Source organism: Papaver somniferum, chromosome 7, assembly GCF_003573695.1.
Source record: "Papaver somniferum cultivar HN1 chromosome 7, ASM357369v1, whole genome shotgun sequence".
NCBI lineage: Eukaryota > Viridiplantae > Streptophyta > Magnoliopsida > Ranunculales > Papaveraceae > Papaver > Papaver somniferum.
The window spans coordinates 233,161,338-233,182,925 of NC_039364.1; the positions used below are offsets into that span (position 1 = coordinate 233,161,338).

At 39.3% G+C, this 21,588-nt stretch overlaps 2 protein-coding genes and 1 long non-coding RNA gene across 3 annotated transcripts; all 3 read left to right on the forward strand.

Annotated features, from left to right (window-relative positions):
• The first annotated feature begins 1,610 nt into the window (after positions 1-1,610).
• Positions 1,611-2,535, forward strand: LOC113293492 (protein PYRICULARIA ORYZAE RESISTANCE 21-like). The gene is made up of 2 exons (XM_026542116.1): positions 1,611-1,707; positions 1,812-2,535. Exons 1-2 carry the CDS (start codon positions 1,620-1,622, stop codon positions 2,513-2,515), a joined length of 792 nt encoding a protein of 263 aa, XP_026397901.1. The 5' UTR covers positions 1,611-1,619; the 3' UTR covers positions 2,516-2,535.
• Positions 2,536-14,661: 12,126 nt separating this feature from the next.
• On the forward strand, positions 14,662-16,475 carry LOC113293493 (basic proline-rich protein-like). The gene is made up of 2 exons (XM_026542117.1): positions 14,662-14,796; positions 14,887-16,475. The coding sequence occupies exons 1-2, from the start codon at positions 14,709-14,711 to the stop codon at positions 16,146-16,148; spliced, it is 1,350 nt and encodes a 449-aa protein (XP_026397902.1). The 5' UTR covers positions 14,662-14,708; the 3' UTR covers positions 16,149-16,475.
• Positions 16,476-16,748: 273 nt separating this feature from the next.
• On the forward strand, positions 16,749-19,392 carry LOC113293494. The gene is made up of 3 exons (XR_003332329.1): positions 16,749-17,013; positions 18,304-18,472; positions 18,625-19,392. It is a non-coding gene; the product is annotated as an uncharacterized LOC113293494 (long non-coding RNA).
• The last annotated feature ends 2,196 nt before the right edge of the window (positions 19,393-21,588 follow it).

Consider the following 21,588-nt stretch of genomic DNA (forward strand, 5'->3'; position numbering starts at 1 on the left):
TACTTTAAAAATCTCAGTTTTGATACTGTTTCAAACCCTGCTTGCCCACCTCAGGTAATGAAAAGTCTCCTCTTGTCTATTGAAAGTCGTCAAATTTCACCTATTAGGCGCAATAACCACAGCCGGATGTGGTACAATAGAAACTTCGTATGATTCTCCTTTCTACAGAAAACCGCTGTTCAAATTAAGAATGTGACATACGAGCACTTCACTGGAACATCAGCTACGCAGGCGGCAGTGGTTTTCCACTGCAGTCAAGATATTATTCCTTGCACTGAGCTAACGTTTAATGCCATCCAATTATCGCCTGCAAAACGGGGAGAAACTGTCAAGTCAGTTTGTATTAACGCTCATGGAGAAAGAGCCGGATTGCTTCAGCCTAAGATTCCATGTCTGCTTAATTGAGAGATAGCCACGGGGTGTAGATTGCAGCACCTAGGAACATAATTGTTCAACTGAAATATGAAAATTTACTTAGTTGTAGGAATTTAAGTAAGCTGGCTCGCAGTGATACTCTGCTTGATCACGCCACGCCAGTGTTTAGTTTGCTTGCTCCATATGAATATGTACGTACCATTTGTAATAAGATTCCAAACTAATATAATTGATTGACATTCCATTTTAATATGGAATCCAATTTACTAACTCGAAAGGCGAACCAAGTGTTCAGGAAAAAATAACCACTGGCATGATCTAACGCAATTCCCTTTGGTTACCCAAGTAGTCACTGACATCAAACCTATGCATGACAGTAAGCACGGACAACACATTGGTACGGTAGATATTTTGTACTCACTGCCATGCGTTTGTGTTGTTACCTTCAAAACTTGGTATTTTTATCTTTAATTTCCAGAGGATTAAACACCATCCATGGAAACTGATTAAGGTCTCGACAAAGACTGAGACAAAAAACGGCATGGATTAATCTACTGGATGTGCAGTGCACCCATGCTTTACACAATTTTTTTTTATAGTATTAGCTAGTTTGTCACTTCATCATTAAATGCAGATAAAGTACGATTCATTAAATGCAGAAACTGTACGTACGAAATAGTGAACGAAATTCACAAGTTATTTTCAACCTATTCATGAGAGGAGGGGATGGCCTGGTGGAAATTAAATCCCCGATCTCTCTTACAGAAAAGTAACGAGGCATCCATGATAGCTAGTTCATGCTCATCAAATACATTACTGAATTACAGATGCAAAGCTTAAGAATCCAAATACAGTGATTCAGTTTCGTTTAGCAACCATGCACGTATGCCGGTGCTTATTATCTATAATTCACTTAATAGTTTTCTGAACGGATGTGCTTTGTTTTTGTTTTCTTTGTCAGACAACGGATTTTCTGTTTCATCGAGATTACACTGAATGGAGGACCACCTTATCAAATAAACTAGCTCGCTAAGGCATGATCCCTATGGAAGATAACGTATACACCACCTCTGCAGACAGTACCTCCAGTGATATCCCCGTAGAAGATAAGGTATACGCACTCTAGAGAGTACCTCAAATGATACTTCTGTGGACGATAACGTATACACACTCTCTATTTAAGGATAAAATCTCGCCGAAGGAAAAACAAGTAACTTAGCTGTGCTTTCATCTTATCAGTGAAGATGACGATAATTAGGAGACTATCTCCTAGGTTGTTTGCTGGTTCTAGTGTCTTTGCAGTACTCACTATATGCCTCATTGTTGGTACAGGTAAGTTTCATTTGCATATTTTCTGTTGATCAGCAAGCTTGGGATTTCTTTGCCATACACCACATTATGTAGTTATTCATACTATATTGTATGTGCGTTTGTAGAGATGGCAGCAGCATGGAAAAGGGATATGTGCATTCCTGGGGATATATACATTGACACAACGAATGAACGTCATGCCAGGGGATGCAAATTTTGTGAGAACTGGTGTATTGAAGAATGTTCGGACTTACACCTTCCGGCTGTTTCCTATGGGTGTCGTGATGGTGGTGACTTAAGATGTAGGTGTTGCTGTGGTAAATCATCACCACTCTCCTCCCCTCCATCACCGCCAACCTTTCTTGCACAGCCTCTATCTGAGTTTGACGGCTCAACATGGCCACACGATCATGATATATGTAAACCAGAGGCACAAGAAAGAATGCTAAAGATTAAACACAAAGATGGAAGGCATTGCAATAGATTTCCTTCATGCGAGGAAAGTTGCCAGAAAGAGGGGCTTTGGATGACAAGGGCAGAGTGCGTAGGAGGTGGTTTCGCTTATCCTAACCCCAACTACCAATGGTTTGAGCAGTGTTGTTGTGGGAAGTCCAAACCACCACCGCCACCTCCCCCACCGCTTCCACCACCACCACCTCCACCACCACCACCATCAGCATTTCAACCTCCTCCGCCTCCACCACCACCATCACCATCATTTCAACCTCCTCCGCCTCCTCCACTTCCATCTTTTAAATCGTACAAAGATATGACTTTTGCAGAGCTCTACCAATGTTGTTATGCAACACAATCCAAACATTCGTCCTAACCTCCATCTCCAACACTGCCTGCACCTATTGTTCTAGTTTCAGTAAATTTCAGAGTCTGAGTCAGTTTTGGGCTTTTTCATCCTTTCTTGTTTTACATGTTAGGGTTTTTCCCATATTTATTTAAGTGAGTCCAACTTATTGTTCTAGTTTGTTTTCTGATTAATAATATTTATCTTTCATTAACTTTTTAGCAGTTTATCGAAAATTTATCCTCCGTGAATCAATGAGTTTTCGTATTACAACCAATTTTACATTGAAAATTATAAATTACAACAATATTTCTGGGTGAAAAATAATTTACAGTAAAAGTACTTTTGGGTTCGAGAAATCAAAATCCTACGAGGCGAGCTTAAGCCAAGAAATAAACCATTCACATTTTGAGCCTAAACCAAGAAATAAACCATTCACGTTTTGCTTCGTGACGAGTTGATCTTAGGGAAGGGAAGCGGAAAAGATTGAGAAATTACCGTGTGATGAATTTCCAACGTAGAGTTGTAAAACTACGATGTGAAGGGCTGTACTTGTGAATGGAAATCTATTGTCCTCCTGAATAGATAAAACCATCTATTGTCCTCCTGAACAAACGGTTTCACACGGTTTGGTAAACAAAAAAATTGCGCTCTCCCCTCTCTCTTCTCCCTGAACTCTTCCCTCGCCGGCCTCAACTAGCCGTTACCCTTTGTTTTCTTCCCCCAACGGCTCTTCCAATGGTTTCTTTTCACCGGACTTCTCGCCGGAAATCCACCAAATGTTAATATTTTTCATCATCTGATTTTGAATGGCTACCTCAAATAAATCACATCAGTGCTATTGTAACTGCATTAATCATATTACCCTCACAACAATCACAGGAGTCAAGATGAAGATCGTCACACACATCACACGCAACACATAAATCACTCGAACCACTAACTACACAAGTTTGGAAGCTGGAATTTCCCCTTCCAAGAAGAACACTCAACATCATATCTCAATCAGAGATCAAATCACAGAAATTGCAAATCTGGAAGTTGGAAATCCCCCTTTCATAAATCCTTATCAATATAAGGAGCACAAGGAATTACTCCTCTTGCAATCTAAATCCCAACAAGGAATTACCACTAATGTCGCAACAATTACAATGTCTCAAACTCAAATATATTTGTACCAGTCCAGTCTAAAGATTGCAATCTCAGCATACACTTTTCTCGGAAGGAAATTCAAAGCAGCAACATTTACAAACTCTTCTCAGTCTCCTGTTCAACCTCTTGGCAACAGACTAGCGACAATATCACTCTGCTACAATTACTTAAACTTCTCCTGAGGAAGTTACGCTACAAGCTTGAATGGGTGAGTCACATTGATACACCTCCTTACAATTCTGGTATGTCTTTCTATCGCTCTTTCCTGTTAATCAATTCGAGACCCTCCCACTCCCTAAATTTCATCCTAAGGACCACCAGTATTCTCTTTAGTTTCAATTTATGTTAGGTTAAAACTTTTCTCATCTTCAGAATCTCCTACACTAGAAGCCACTATTCTAGTATCAATGCTAATACTACACATATTAGATTAGACAGAACTATCTACTGGCTTGATTGCAATAAAAATCTCAAAATTTTAGGAAAAAAGCTCATCATTTTTCTGAACACAATCAAATTCGACATATTTAAATTCAACACGATTAAACCCAGAAAACCACAATTCAATACCAATTCAACAACATTATTCAACACCAAAAAAGTAAATTATGTTCTGACAAACAAGACAAATCAAAATAGAAATATTATTTTCTACATTCAACATACCCCTCACATCCCTCAGAGATATGATTTGAAATCTACCTTTTTAGACAACATTAGAATCTCCAGATGCATCTGTAGATTTCTCTGCAGGTTCTGGAGCAGCGGGCTCTGGTACTGGCATAGGCATAAGTTCTGCATCTGGTACATTATGCGGATGATTCACCTCACCCAGTCCTTTATTAGCAATGACAGCAACATCTACAGCCATCTGCTTAATTTCAGGTGCCAACATAAACAAGTTAGGGAAGATAACTGCATCAACAGGAAGGGGGATGGAAGCATTCTCTCGAATAGTGGATCTGGCGTCCTCATGAACGGGTGCTGCAAAAATTTCATGTCGTGCACCTCCACAAACAACATACTGATCCCCTACCAGTACCACTCCCTTATTGAGAAGGTACTCTCTGCTGACCTTGACCTCCGCCACCAGTTTTTTCCTCTCTTCTCCCACCATCATCAGTCCCATCACCACCAATTTCACCCCCAGTACTACTACCACCACCATCCTCAGGCACACTATTCTGAAACACATGCATCCCCTCACCTCTACCTGGAGAAGACCTACTTCCAAAAATAGTATCATCCTAGCAGATTGGTGGAAAACAAAAATACCCAACATCAGTTTCTTATTAGTAATGATCAAAACTTATTTTTGCAATTCTCTCTATAAAAAAAAATCATCAACCTTATACTCTTGCATGTCAAAGTTTATTACCTGGCAAATTGGCAGACTCAGTCTAGGCTTCTTTACAACTTGACCAACATCAGGAGATATCTTATCATACACCTTCTCATTGCAATCCAAATCTTGATACATAGTTGGAGATTTTCTCGACATCAAAAAACTGTATTTTTGCTTGGCTCTGATCGGAAAAATCTGAATGAGAAGTTGAAAGAATTTCTCTTTCTCTTAGTTTTATCTTGGCTGGGAAAAGAAACAGTCTTCACATCGCAACCATCAAACGTCTCATGTTTCCTTATGACTATATGTTCTAGAGATTGATGTCGCTTGATTATGCACAGTGGAAAGCCTACTGCCTATTTGCAATGGTCTTGCAAAATTAACTACCTTCTATTGGCTCATGCGAAGCGGCATCAAACACTTGGCAGTTACAAAACTCCCACTAATACGGGTCGGATCTCGGTCCAACACTGGAACCATGATCTCAGTTGTATTCGGAGTATCTGATCTAATAAAAGCTATACCCAGTGTTCCACGTCTCTTACTCTGACTCAAGGAAATACGCAAAGCCAACTAGAAGCACAATTCCCCTCAAGAACTCTCGTCCTCCCGGTCAAACACAAGTTGCACTACACACCAACACTGACACAGGTAATATACTATCTTTGGATCTCTATGCTAACCTTTGTTTTTACCACATGACTTGTCACTAAGCACCATTAGACATCCGATGCACATATCCTTGGCCACGAGGGAAAATTGTATGGCACCAATCAGATGTCTAGAAAGAAATATGTCATCTCAACATCAGAGCTTTCAATACAAAACAAAACTACACAAGATCCCATGCTCTCCATCAAACAAAAATCGAAAGGCAACAAAAATTTGAACCCGTGAATAATTTTCAAATTAAATCCTGTAATACATCCCCTCACTCTACAAACCACTACACTTACCCCTCCCATATTGGTGAACATCACTCAAATTTCCCTCTTCTCTGCAAAACTGTTTACTACCTTACTGTGGCTTCTTCATCTAACACCCCTCCTCCTAGCATAGATAAACTTGTAAACAAGATGAACACAATACTCACTATCCCTGAGGATCTTTTCCCCAAAGTCTTCATTAATCCTGAAAATATGAAAACCAAGCAACCCACTGATTGGAAATGGTGTTTCATTGGAAAACTCTGCAGCAACATATGTTTCCAAATTTCGAAAGTTAGTTCTTTCATCAGTGCTTACTAGGAGCTTCAAAGTAGAGTTGAGGTGGAAAATTGGAACAGGAGAAGAAACTACTACATTCTCAGACTCACCCATGAGGAAGACTACTCCACTCAGAGAAATTGTGGAACAAGAAGAGTTTTTGATAAGCTTATGGTCCTGTGGGTGTTCCTCTAGGAGGACCTAAATTGATAGATGAAGAACAATTCAAAAAGGTAATGATCTGATTACTCATCAAAAGAATACCATCTCATATCATACCAGACATCCAAGGTATATTAAGGCCAATTGGAGTCTACCAAACTGCCAAGAAAGCCTATGAAAGAGATAGATTTGAAAATAACTTGGAGGTAAGTCTTACAATTGATGTTACCAGAGTTCTTAAATTTGGTATTGAAACTTTTTAAACCACCACTACTTCACACTTGTTGGAATTTTCTTATGCTCTCAATGGAATAAAATTTTGTAAAGTCTGCAGAATCTTAGATCACCCAATCATCTCTTGTCCCTCCCTACCAAATCACTCTCAATCCCACTACAAAAACTTCCCAACCCCTCAACCAACTCCCCCACCAAGAACCCATCAACAAAAAATTGTTCAAGCTGGAAAAAAACATCATCTACAGACCCTACTCTTATGCTGATGTTGCTGCTGAATTTGAGATAAAAATGAAGTTAGCAAAAAAACTGGAAATTGAAACAGCTATTGCAAATCTTGCCTCATCTTCAAAGGAGCCACTCATATTCAGTGCTCAACCTGAATCACCTTTGGATATCTTCCAACCTTACCCAGATGTGTCAGCTTGCCAAATCAAAAACAAAAAACTCGAGTTGGCTAAGAAGATTGCTGGAAACTATAAAAAAAAATTCCAAAGGATGAAAACTGTTGCAAGAGCTAAAAATATTTGCACCTCAAACACTGAAGGTCATCACACTGTGTACCCTTATAGCATTTTCCCAACCTCTCCTCCACCAAAACCCTTCCCTTTCAACTCCTTACCAACCCTAGCTCAAATTAAAGCAAGAATGGAAGTTGATCCGGCCAAAAAGAGAAAGGAAACCTAGAAGGTAAAAAAGAAATCTCATGTGTTTGAACAGATTTCTCCACCAAATCCTCTAGATACCTTGATGAAAACCAAAAGAAAGAAACCTATCCAAGCTGAAAATGGTATTCAAATCAACTCTTTTGACTCTGAATGTCTCAAAAGGTTCAAAGACTAGGATAACAAATTTGCAATGTCTCTTGACTCCAACAACAATAATCTGATGGATAATGGTGACTTGGGATCTACCTCAGCTGGTAATATGATACATTTCTTTACTCTTCCTCTCCTGCACTCATTTATTTAATTATATAATTAGTTTTCTCTTATATCTGATCATGCATGCAATTTATGACCATATCACTAGAAGACTTTCTTGAAAATATCCTATGGTATCTTATTTTTGGCAATTCTTTACCACTTTGGCATGGAACTGTCAAGGACTGGGAACAAAGGATGCTAATAGATATCTAAATGGTATGTTGAACAAGATAAATCCTGACATTTTATTTATCTATGAGACTAAACAAAAACAAGAAAAGCTCAAAAAAAATTATGAATGAGATAAATGTCCATAAATATTGGTTTGTTAACTAAGGAGGTGCTAGTGGCACTGCTGGTGGATTAGCATTGATATGGAAGAGTAACCTAAACATTGAATTTCTTGATTATTCACTCAATCATATCAATACTATTGTTAGGCCTGTCAGTAGATTTCCTTGGTTATACACTGGTTACTATGGTATCCCTTATGCTACAGATAGTAAACTCTCCTCTTGGAAAATGCTGGAAAATACTGCTGCCATTAACGACTGACCTTGGTTGGTTATTGGAGATCAAAAAATTATTCTTCATGACACTGAAAAATTTAGTGTTCATCCTATAAATACCAATGAAGCTACTATATTTATCAAAAAAATATTTGAGTTGGATCTAGTGGATTTGGGCTCCACTGGCTATCAATTTACTTGGTCAAACAAAAAAGATGGCACAACCTCACTGAAAAAAGATTGGATAGAGGGATGGCCACTGACAGTTGGCTCCTGCTATACCCCAATACTACCATCAACAATATGCTTGCTATTGGCTCTGATCACCACCCCATTCTTCTCAATTCTAACCCCTCCTGGCAAACTGGTAAAATTCCCTTCAAGTTCTTTGGTCCATGGTTAGATCACAAGGACTGCAAGGAAATTATATCTGAGTGTTGGTGTAAGAACCTTACTGGTTCTAGTGCTTTTCTTATAGCTAGAAAGCTAAAAGACATCAAGCTACATCTCAGAAAGTGGAACAAGGAGGTCTATGGAAACATTAAAATTAATATTGAAGAATGCAAGCAGCACCTTCTCTGGTTACAAGCAAACTACTTCAGAGCTGACAGAAATCAAGCCATCAAAGTAGCTATATATCACCTTAAAGATTGGCAGGATGTTGAAGAAAAATTTTGGAAGACAAAAAGCAGAGATCAATTCATTAAGCTGGGAGATCAAAACACAAGCTACTTTCACAGAGCTACCAAGTGCAGAAAAAGAAGAAACAAGATTGATGCTATCCAAGACAGTCAAGGGCACTGGATTATAGATTATCAAGAGATAAAACACTGCTTACTCAACATTTTTCCAAAATGGCTACTGCTAAAATCCCTCACATCAACCCAGAGATTATCAACCTAATTCCCACCACTATCACGTCAACTGACAACAGTATACTAAATAGAATCCCATACCACAATGAAGTTAAAAGCATTCTCTTCATTATGTCTAAGGACAAATCTCCAGGACCAGATGGCTTCCCCCCAAACTTCTTCCAAGCTAACTAGGATATCATTGGAGAAGACATTGTTAAAATGGTGCATCACTTCTTCATGTATGGTCATACTATAAAATAAATGAATGCAACCTTCAAATCTCTCATACCCAAAGTAGAAAACCCCACTTTCCCAAGTCATTTCAGACCTATCAGTCTCTGTAATACCACCTATAAAATCATTTCCAAGCTCTTAGCCCAGAGAATGAAACCCTTTATAAACAAAATTATATCCCCTTACCAATCTACTTTCATACCTGAAAGACAAATCTATGTCAATATTGCTATAGATCATGAACTTATACACTCTATGAGATCCAAAAGAGGCACCAAAGGTGAGAATGGGAGTATATTAATAAAGATTGACATGGAAAAAGCCTTTGACATAGTAGACTGGAACTTCCTCAACACCATCATGACAAAGATGGGTTTCAATGAACAATTGTGCAACAAAATTATGCAATGTATCACCACCACTACTTCTATTGTCCTTATCAATGGCTCACCAGACTCTTTTTTCAACCCTTCAAAAGGATTAAGTCAAGGAGATCCCCTATCCACTTACCTCTTTCTTTTCTGCATGGAAGCTCTCTCAAGAACACTTATTCATGCTGAGGATTTAGGTATCATTACTGGAATAAAAATATGTGGAAGTGCACCCTCCATCAATCATCTTCTATTTGCTGATGATTGCATGGTCTTCTGCAAAGCAAACAAAGTAGAAGCTCAAAATCTCATGGATATCCTCAATATTTTTGGAGAAACTTATGGAAAACTTATTAATTTCAACAAATCAGGAGTGTTCTTCAGCAAAAACACTGATCCAAACCTCTTCTCTGCCATCAGCAACACCATGGGAGTTCAAGTCCTGCAACTGGATGACAAATACCTAGGTTCTCCTCTATTTACTCACATAAGCAAAATCAAGTCTCTAAAGCCAGTAATGGATAAACTAAAACTGAGACTATCTAGCTGGAAAAATGTGCCTCTAAATCCTGCTGGCAGGGAAGTTCTAATCAAAACTGTTACTTCTACAGCTAGTATTTATCAAATGAATTGCTTCGGAATTCCTAAACAAACTTTCCAGGACTTAAACAAGCTGCAAAGAGATTTCTTCTGGGGGAAAAATATGGAAAACCCAAGAGGATACTACCCAAATGCTTGGACAGCAATATGCAAACCAAAAGATATGGGGGGCTTAGCTTTATGAATATGGATCTTTTCAACATTTCCATGATCACAAAAATTGGTTGGAGACTTGAACAAGAAAAAGATCACTCTGGTACCAACTGATGGATGCAAATATCTTCTAGGAAGAAATGTTCTAAATATGGATACAAAAGCAAAATCTAGAGATTCTTGGATCTGGAAAGGAATTCTTAAAGGAATACAAAATATACAACAACATTGTAACTGGAAGATAGGTAATGGAATGAAAAATCAACATTTGGGAAGATTATTGGTTACCCAACTCTACATCTAAGCTTCTCAAACCCAATCACTGTCCACCACAAATTGAGCTGCTGTCTCACCTCATGCATCATGATGGAAGATGGACTACCCAACTCATCAACCATATTTTCAATAAAAATATTGCTCAAGCCATACTGGATCTCAACACCAACCCAGGGAAGAAGATTCAATACAATGGAACTTAAATGAAACTGGAAAGTTCTCTGTCAAAGCTCTATACAAGGCAAATATAGAATATCTGTACAGAGATGATACTAGTAACAGAAATTGGGAGGCTATCTGGAGATTGGATACTGCTCCAACTATTAATATATTTCTCTGGAAATGTATCAATGGCTCTCTCAAGAACACTTATTCATGCTGAGGATTTAGGTATCATTACTGGAATAAAAATATGTGGAGGTGCACCCTCCATCAATCATCTTCTATTTGCTGATGATTGCATGGTCTTCTGCAAAGCAAACAAAGTAGAAGCTCAAAATCTCATGGACATCCTCAATATTTTTGGAGAAACTTATGGAAAACTTATTAATTTCAACAAATCAGGAGTGTTCTTCAGCAAAAACACTGATCCAAACCTCTTCTCTGCCATCAGCAACACCATGGGAGTTCAAGTTCTGCAACTGGATGACAAATACCTAGGTTCTCCTCTATTTACTCACATAAGCAAAATCAAGTCTCTAAAGCCAGTAATGGATAAACTAAAACTGAGACTATCTAGCTGGAAAAATGTGCCTCTAAATCCTGCTGGCAGGGAAGTTCTAATCAAAACTGTTACTTATACAGCTAGTATTTATCAAATGAATTGCTTCGGAATTCCTAAACAAACTTTCCAGGACTTAAACAAGCTGCAAAGAGATTTCTTCTGGGGGGGAAAATCTGGAAAATCCAAGAGGATACTACTCAAATGCTTGGACAGCAATATGCAAACCAAAAGATATGGGGGGCTTAGGCTTTATGAATATGGATCTTTTCAACATTTCCATGATCAAAAAAATTGGTTGGAGACTTGAACAAGAAAAAGATCACTCTGGTACCAACTGATGGATGCAAATATCTTCTAGGAAGAAATGTTCTAAATATGGATACAAAAGCAAAATCTAGAGATTCTTGGATCTGGAAAGGAATTCTTGAAGGAATACAGAATATACAACAACATTATAACTGGAAGATAGGTAATTGAATGAAAAATCAACATTCGGGAAGATTATTGGTTACCCAAATCAACACCTAAGCTTCTCAAACCCAATCACTGTCCACCACAAATTGAGTTGCTGTCTCACCTCATGCATCATGATGGAAGCTGGAATACCCAACTCATCAACCATATTTTCAATAAAAATATTGCTCAAGCCATACTGGATCTCAACACCAACCCAGGGAAGAAGATTCAATACAATGGAACTTAAATGAAACTGGAAAGTTCTCTGTCAAAGCTCTATACAAGGCAAATATAGAATATTTGTACAGAGATGATACCAGTAACAGAAATTGGGAGGTTATCTGGAGATTGGATACTGCTCCAGCTATTAATATATTTCTCTGGAAATGTGTCCATGAAATCCTTCCCACCAATGCAAAGACTGCAAGCATTCTGCACTATATTGATCATATCTGTCAAGTTTGCAGTAGTGGAGAGGAAACCATGACACATGTCTTCTTAAACTGCCCTACTGCTGCTGTAGTGTGGCATGAAATCATTGGAACAAACCATGGAAATTTTTACAACAACACAAACTTTATGGATTAGTTTAACTCCTGGTTTGATACTGGAGCTATTACTGGAAAAACAATCCTATATGCTACTAAATGCTGGTACATCTGGAAAGCTAGGTGTGACCTGGTTTTCAATCACATAAAACCAAATGCTAAGCACAGTTCTCAGTCTATTCAGCAATATCTATGTGATTATAACAGAGTGCACAACTTACCTACTCATCCTCTCAATGGTCTCTTCCCCAACAACAATGGTACTTACATTGAGTCAGCCATTCAAATTCCTTATGATCTAAACCACTCCACAAGAGTTTGGTTTTATCATAAGGATATGCACTATAAATAACCCTGAGAACCTCAAATATTTCTCTGCACTAACTATTTTTGATGCTGCAGGAAACAACATTGATAGCAGAGGATACTCAGGCCACTCTGGAGGTTGGGGAGAAACATGAGGTACATATCTAACTTTCAGCAGGGCCAAGGAAAAGCACCACATGAACATTGAAGTACAAGCTGAATCAAAGGAAATTTTGTTAAGATTTCACTATCTATATCATCAAGCAATTCAAGGAAGGTTCAATCCCAGTTACTATGACAATCCAAGAAACAATGCTGAAGATAATAGCTCAAGAATTAAGCCTATCTCTTTTGTGTTAAATAGTCTTAAGTTAATCCACATACTTCAAAACTTGGAAACACTTAATTTAGCAATTTTATGTAAGAACAATGAGAGCAGGCTTAATATAAGTACTGCTACTCCGTGGTATGGCCCTTAATTCTTTTTCTTAAGGTTTTTTCTATAAAAAAAATAAAAAATAGTAAGAATGCACACTGATTTCTTGTAATTGTTGGAAGTTGTAAATAGGTGGAGAAAAGATGGTCGTAGAGATAGTGGTGAAGTCATGACCGCTGTGTTGGGGAGCACCATCAGTTACGTTTGACCATTACTTATAGTGGGATTTCTGGTAATCCCACTGCTGATTACCTGTTCGTCATAAATATCTTGCTACATCGTACGTTGTTGTAAGCCTTCCGGCCAATACCTGAATGAGAACCCCAATGTGATATAGCTCATGTCTCGTAGAAAACAGTTTAGTCATGGACTACTATTCATTAAGTCAAGATAAAGAATTGTTGAGAGACTAAATGACTCGTTGAGAGACTGAATGACTCGGTGATACCGAATGACTGATTGATACCGAATGACTCATTGAGATCAAGTATCCTAACTACGTATTTAATTAAGTCTATCGATCGAAAATATGTCAGTCACTTCTTTTCTTCAAATTGAAGCTAGACTGGAAAGGAAAATTAAGTTCTCAGGAAATTAGATACTAAGCGAATAAAACACACTGGCATCTAACTTGTCAGACCAGCGTCATCTGACTCGCAATGCTCTTTGGTTACGCAAATAGTCACTGTCACCAAACGTATATATGACAGTAAGCACGGACGACACATTGGTGGTAGATATTTTGTACATACTGGTATGTGGAAATTAACCACTGGAGATCTACTGCCACGCGTTTGTGTTGTTTGCTTCAAAACTTGGTATCTCTTATCTTTAATTTCCAGCAGATTAAACAGCATCCATGGAAACAAATTAAGACCTAGACAAAGACTGAGACAGAACTGCAGCGAATATTACAAATTAAGATCTCGACGAAGACTGAGACAAAACTGCATGGATTAGTCTACTACTCTACTGGATGTGCACCCATGCTTTACACGATTTTTCATAGTATTAGCCATTTTGTCCCTTCATCATGTTTCACTTCATTAAATGCAAATACAGTACTTATCATTAAATGCAAATACAGTACTAATCATTAAATGTAGATATAGTCACTTCATGTTTCCCTTTTGTAGTGCCTTTTTCTGGCAGTGTCAAACAGTACCACTTCTGGTGCATTAAATGCAGATACAGTACGTATTAAGTTCATAAGATGTGGACTATTCAAAATATAATCATTGGTGCTGCATCCAAACTTAAATCATATACTTTTTTGAAACCTGCAAAGCAAAAAAGATCAAGCCTACTTTCCCCACTCAATGATTAGTACTGTATTTGCATAAATCTGTGAACTCTCATTCAGAAACTTAACGAGGCATTAATGGTAGCTAGTACATGCTCATCAAATACACTACTGAATACAAATGCAAAACTTAAGAATCCTAATACACGGTGATTTAGTCCCGTTACCCATAATTACTTAATATTTTCTATTGTTTTGTTAGATAATAGTTTACCTGTTGCATCGAGATTGCACTGAACGGAGGACCACCTTATCCCTGTAGAAGATAATTGTATACCCCATCTCTGCATGCATGCAGTACCTCTAATGATGTCCATGTAGAAGATAAGGTATATGAAGCCCTAAGGTATGCACTCTATATAAAGATAAAAAACTCTCCCAAGGATATACAAGTAAAGTAGTTGTGCTTTCATCTTATCAGTGACGATGACGATAATTAGGAGACGATCTCCAATGTTCTTTACTGGTTCTAGTGTCTTTGCAGTATTCACTATATGCCTCATTGCTGGTACAGGTATACATATTTTCTATTTGAGATTTCTTTAAGTGCCATGCACTACATTATGTCATTATTCATACTATATTATTGCGCGTACGTTTGTAGAGATGGCAGCAGCATGGAAAAGGGATATGTGCGTTGATGGGGATGTATACCTCGACTCACAGAATGGACGTAAAGAGAAAATGGATTGCAAATTTTGTGAGAAGTGGTGTATGGACGAATGTTCCGACATGGATCTTCCAGCTGTCTCATATGGGTGTCGTGATGGTGGTGACATGAGATGTAAGTGTTGCTGTGGAAAATCATCACCACTCTCCGACCCTCCTACACCGCCAACCCTTCTTCCACTATCCCTAAACGATTTTGAAGGCGCATGGCCACATGATTATGATATATGCAAACCACAAGAACAAGAAAAATATCTAAAGATTAAACACCCACATGGAAGGCATTGCCTTAAGAGACCTGAATGCGAGGAACGTTGCCAGAAAGAGGGGCTTTGGATGACAAGGGCAGAGTGCGGAGCAGGTGGTCGCGCTTATCCTGACCCTAGTTATGAATGGTATGAGCAGTGTTGTTGTGGGAAGTCCAAACCACCGCCTCCGCCGCTGCCGCTGCCGCCTCCGCCTCCACCTCCTCCACCACCACCACCTACACCTACACCTACACCTACACCTACACCTACACCTACACCTACACCTATACATTCACCACCACCGCCTCCACCATCGCCTTCGCCTCTGCCCCCGTCTCCACCTCCTCCACCTCTTCAATCGTGCACAGATATGTCTTTTTCAGATCTCTGCGAATGTTGTCTTGCAACACAACCTAAACCTTCACCTCAATCTCCATCTCCAACACAACCCATACCTACACCTCCACCTTCATCTCAAACTCCACCTCCAACACCACCCGTACCTACACCTCCGCCTTCATCTCAAACCCCAACACCACCCGTACCTACATCTCCACCTTCATCTCCATCTCCATATCTACCCTCATCTCCGTCCCCAACACCACCCGTCCCTACATCTCCATCTTCATCTCCATCTCCATCTTTACCTTCATCTCCACCCCAATCTTTACCTTCACCTTCATCTCCGTCTCCATCTCCACCTCCATCTCCATCCCTACCTTTACCATCATCACCCCCACCAACTCCAAAGAATATGTGCGACCCCGTGGACATATATCTAACTTTTAAACCATGTGGTTGTGATACGTGTACAAGCGAGTGCATGAAAAAATGTTCTGGAATGGCAGGTTTTGTGGCAATGCAGCGGTGCACAGTAGAAAATTCTTCGCAGGTGTGTGAATGTTGTTGCAAAAACAACATTCCATCAGGTTGTTTTGCGTCAAGTTGATCTGTTTCAGGAAAACTTCGTTTTGTGAACTTTTTCGTTAAGAGTCTGTTGGTCGCCGGTGTGGCATAGTCGCATAGAGTTCCATTTTAAAGTTCTTTTAGTATTTGGAATAACCTCAAATTTGTTAAAAATGGCCAATTTGAGTCCGTTTTGGGTTTTTTCATCCTTTCTTGTTATACAAGTTAGGGTTTTTCCCAAATTTATTTGTGTCAGTCCAACTTATGATTCAAGTTTATTTATAAATTAACTAGGTATCTCTCCGGTCTACGGACCGGGACTCAACCTCTTTGATTATTTGGTGATGTACGAGTTTACGCCAATATATAATATCCGAATATTTTTGTTGAATTATTATTTTTAGAATGTGAAAGTGAAACTGATATGTGGATAAACATCTAGGACCTAGGTCTTAAACTTTATTTTTAAACCGTTGATGGAGGGAAGATTCGTATGGTTAGAGATGGGTTTGTTCCTGATGTACTGTATATTAAAATGGTCGCAACGTAACATAACATTTCTGCTTAGTGTACTGTCCGCCACCACTTCCCCATTTTGTTTATTTTACTCTTCCTTACTCTCGTTCATCTTGCTTTTGCAAAAATGAGCGTCCATCCCGTATCAGATCCAAAATTAAACAATATCTCAGTGGGGAAATCTTCCAGATATCATCAAGACATTCACCTTTTATCTTAAGCGTAAATTTCTAGAATTCACCTGATGGAATGATAGAAATGAAAACCCTTTTACATTCTGAGGTGTGTGGATCAATTTGTTTATTTTTTTTGCTCCCAAATTGGTCGACATCCATTGCATATTGTGGTATTGGATGTCAAAATAAGCATCTTTCAAGTCAATAAATTTCCAGGTAAATTGTTTGAAACCCTGGAACGAATTTTATCTGCCCTTATGGTTTTGTGCCCAATTTAACTTTTTCATTTTCTTAATTTTTATTCTTTCAATAATATGACGTACATGATTGTTCAACTGCTAGGTGTAATTCTTGAGATACGTAAGATGTGCTTAGACATAGGTACTGTGGACTATTTGATTGGTGGTTGAATTGGGTGAAGTCCATTATGGAATCCTTGAAAAACAAAGATTGCGTTTGTACTCATCTGAGTTAGTCAGTAGAAAACAATGATTTCATAACCTTGTGAATGACTGAAATTTTTTTTGTACCTGATCACCACATGCACCTTCTTTATCAGAATATCTGCAATACATGAAATGATCAACATAGTGCTTGAGATAGCAAAGAGTTTAACACATTTGCACCAACTGGAAATAATAGACTATAATGAGAAATTTATCAATGTTTCGTCCTAGTTTAAATGCCAAAATAGGATTTTGCACAAAGATTAAGAAACATAAAGAGAATATTTTTTTTCCACAATTACTGTAGATTAGTATTTAACGTTCCAAGTTTTTAGATGTCTAGATTTTTGTTATTTAGTTGAAAAAATCAAATTAGAGGAAATGTATAGAGAAAAGTATTTAAGAGTGTGTCTTGAAAATTGAAATACACAATTCTCAATGTTATGACATGATTCGAAGTTAGGGGCAAATCAGGATAAAATGTGGAAAAATAAGAAGTATAGCAAGTATTTTAGGACAAAAAAAATTCTCAATTTTGACATCTACACTAGGACGGAGGGAATAGTAGGCGCCAATGGTGAGGCATAAGTTGGATACTTTGGGTTAGCAAGATTGCAGTCACTGTCTATCTTTTGGTAATGAACTCTTTAATTCACGTTGGAAGATTTCACACATTAGAATTTTTTAATCTCACAGTTTATGTACTAAAGTTATACAATAGTTTAGTTTGTTTCAGTTTATGCAGTATAGAAATAAGCAATCATGTTCATATTGATGGCATAACTAAGGAGAAGTTTCATGTTCATTTGGTATTAGTTCTCAATTTCCATATGCATGACCAACAAAAACAAAAAAAAAATCTTAGCTGATCGTAGTATGGAGCTTCATTGTCACGATTCGTTGTCTCTCCCTCTAGCATAGGAGTTTGAAAATTTTCATTTTTTTCCTGCGATGAGTAGTATCCTGCAATTACAAATAATGTGAGATCCAAGGCAATCATGAATGTCAACAGAAACATTATCTTTGTAATTTTTCTCCTTTCGTTTTGTTTTTTCCCCAGGATTTGTATTGCATGGTCGTCCAATTGATCAGTGGCTCATTGAAGGAACCATTATTTGCCGCTATAATTGTTCAGAATCTACTGGCACACCTTGGTTAGATTAATATACAGAGAGATATAAGCGGTTTTACTACCATGAGTCTCCAACTTCTCTTGCCATTTGTTGTCCGTATGTATCTATCTATTTCTGTGTATGATTTATTTTGTACATGCGCTGCCTTTTGCACTTAACATTCGTAGTTCTTGCTCCTCTCATGTGACACTTGAATATCAGTCTAGATTTATTTATTTTTGTCTTTCTTGTTCATTTGTCACTTGCAGTAACACCGCGTATTTTTTAACATGGCGCATGTTAAAGGATACGCCATGATCTGAGATGAAGCTTCATCCAAAACTTTCGTTGAGCAGAAAAAGGAACATTGGCCCTTGACCAATGCGTTGGCAATGTTCAACCAACATTTGGACATTGGGTTGGCAGCGGTCAGCCAACATGGATAGACATTGGATTGGCAGCGGACAGCCAACATGGCTGGACCTCGGGTCGGAAGTGGACAGCCAACGTGGGTGAACGTCGGGTCGGCAGTGGACATTCAACATGGATGAACATCGGGTCGGCAGTGGACAGCCAACATGGTTGAACGTCGGGTCGGCAGTGGACAACCAACACAGCCAACGTGGCTGAACATCGGGTTGGCAGTGGATAGCCAACATGGCTAAACATCGAAGTTGGCATTGGCAGTGGAGAGCCATCTTGGCCGCTTATTCAGAAATATAGGGCAACTGCCATGAATAGTAAAATGGGGAGTTGATGAATGATTTTTGGTCCCCCAATTCAAGTTGCAAAAATGTCAAGTTAACATATATAGGGAGGGGTACTTGGTTGAAGGTGCATATACGGACCATGCACCAAGTGAGATAGCCTTAGAGATGTACAACCATCACGGCTAGACATTGGAGTGGCCTATGGGCCAAAGACGGAAGTACAACCATCACGCCCTTCGCATGACCTGGCTCGGGAAATGTTCGGTCGTCATGGCCGGATATTAGAACTGGCCTGTGATCCAGAATTGAATGTACATCCATCACGACCGTATACCATTGTTGTCCAGGGTGGTGAGGTGCATCCATTACGGCCTGGGGAGTTGATGAATGATTTTTGCTCCCCTAATCTAAGTTGTAAAAATGTAAAGTTAACATGTATATGGAGGGGTAGTTGGTTGATGGTGCATATACAGACCATGCACCAAGTAAACTTCATAGTTTAGCCGGAAGAGTATAAATGATGCTTAAGGCTCATTTATAGTTGTGTAGCCTCGCGAAGAGGGCATTTGATTCTTAGACATCGTTATGCCATATTACAGACCAAACATGCATCCCTTGGATGTATTTTGACGGAACGACCTATGCGGACTAGGCCATTACCATGATTGATTGGCCACGGCCTCGCAAACAAGTTGGTTTAAGTTTTTTGTCCCTTCTAGGCTTAACTACGATATGTGCTTGATCCCTTTAGAGTATGGAAGGATACGTAGGCAGCCGTAATGAGTTGGCGCATTGCAGGTCCAGCACTTTGTCCCTCATATCATCTAATTATGAGATGATTGTGACATTCTGGCCTCTCATATCATCTGGCTCGGTAACTCGATGCAAGAGATGATTGTGGCCAAACTTGATGAGGCTAGTTGCATTCCTTTCCTTGGATGCTCATACTTCCTATCAAGGCGTTCGACATAGGCTAAAAACCCGAGTGTCGTAATTTAGCTCAAGAGGAGTTCATTTTGATGGGAAACGACCCAAATATCAAGACATGTGATCTAAAGATCCACATGGTCATCAGAATTTAGCCAAATTCCATCGTTTAGGGCCTCAAAAGGCCGTTTTTGCCGTATCAAGAAAGTTTTTATTTTCTTGATAAACCCTCTGCGGAGTAAGGGTAAGTTGGAACGGTGTGGAAGCTAAGTTTGCCGCATCATGATTGTCAAGCATGCCTGCGGGGAAAATGAGTGTGCATTTTCCTAGCTTTAAGACCTGGATCATAGCTTCAACATGGCGCATCGGGGAAGTTATGGCCTGCGGGGCAACGCGCCAAAGGCGTAATTTTCTGGTACGTCACAGTTGGTATCAGAGCAAGTTACGAGATAACTCTAGGGACTGTGGGAGTGGACTCGTGAACGAGTAATTTTCCTTCAAAAAGGAAATAAAGTTGGCGTTTGTAATTGCTATGCCAGTTACTAAGCGAATCGAGTTGAGCTTGTTTGAGTGATGTGAGTTTTCCTGGCCTAAGTGGCACCCCACTTACGAGTGGATATCCGGAAGACCGTCTGGGATGGTGGATATACAATGAGACTGATCATCCCCACATGTTGGAATTTGGCCATCGATGTGCGTTGTCAGGCCCGGCTAGCATCCCACTTACGAGTGGCAACCTGGATGACCGTCAGGGACGGTGGCCAACTGGATCCTGTTCCACACAGTACTAGATGTTATTGACATCAACCTTGTGAACTTTAGGGACTCTTGAGTGTGTAGTATGGGATGCACATTTAGTACACCTTGTTGAGATGTCCTTTTGGCAACTAGCCAATTGAGATTCTTGGTGACGTTGTGGACTCTTTTGGATTCCTGGGTAGGCGGTATGGGACTTTTTTTTTCAGAAGGTCTAAATTTTTTTTCATGACAACTTGAAGAAACCTGTGATTTTTGAGCATCTGGTATGAGACTTTTCCTCACCGAAGAGATTGTCCACAATAATTTTTGTTTTGAATTTCGGGGACGAAATATTTAAAGGGGTGAATAATGTAACACCCCGTATTTTTTAGCATAGCGCATGTTAAAGGATGTGTCATGACCCGAGATGAAGCTTCATCCAAATCTTCCGTTGAGTAGAAAAAGGAACATTGGACCTTGGCCAATGCGTTGGCAATTTTAAACCAACATTTGGAGATTGGGTTAGCAGCGGTCAGCCAACATGGATGGAAATCGGGTCGACAGTGGACAGCCAACATGGATGGACATCGGGTCGACAGTGGACAGCCAACATGGCTGAACCTCGGGTCGGCAGTGGACAGCCAACATGGCTGAACCTCAGGTCGGAAATGGATAGCCAACACAACCAACATGGATGAACATCGGGTTGGCAGTGGATAGACAACATGGCTAAACATCGGAGTTGGCATTGGCAGTGGACATCCATCTTGGCCGCTTATTCAGAAATATATGGCAACGGCCATGAATCGTAAAAGGGGGAGTTGATAAATGATTGTTGGTCCCCCAATTCAAGTTGTA

What these genes read in the sequence shown, in the direction of transcription:
- LOC113293492 (XM_026542116.1), top strand. Translation starts at nt 1,620, where the DNA reads ATGACGATAATTAGGAGACTATCTCCTAGGTTGTTTGCTGGTTCTAGT. An exon ending in ATGCCTCATTGTTGGTACAG is followed by an intron (nt 1,708 to 1,811) that starts GTAAGTTTCATT and finishes GTGCGTTTGTAG; the next exon opens with AGATGGCAGCAGCATGGAAA.
- LOC113293493 (XM_026542117.1), top strand. Translation starts at nt 14,709, where the DNA reads ATGACGATAATTAGGAGACGATCTCCAATGTTCTTTACTGGTTCTAGT. An exon ending in ATGCCTCATTGCTGGTACAG is followed by an intron (nt 14,797 to 14,886) that starts GTATACATATTT and finishes GTACGTTTGTAG; the next exon opens with AGATGGCAGCAGCATGGAAA.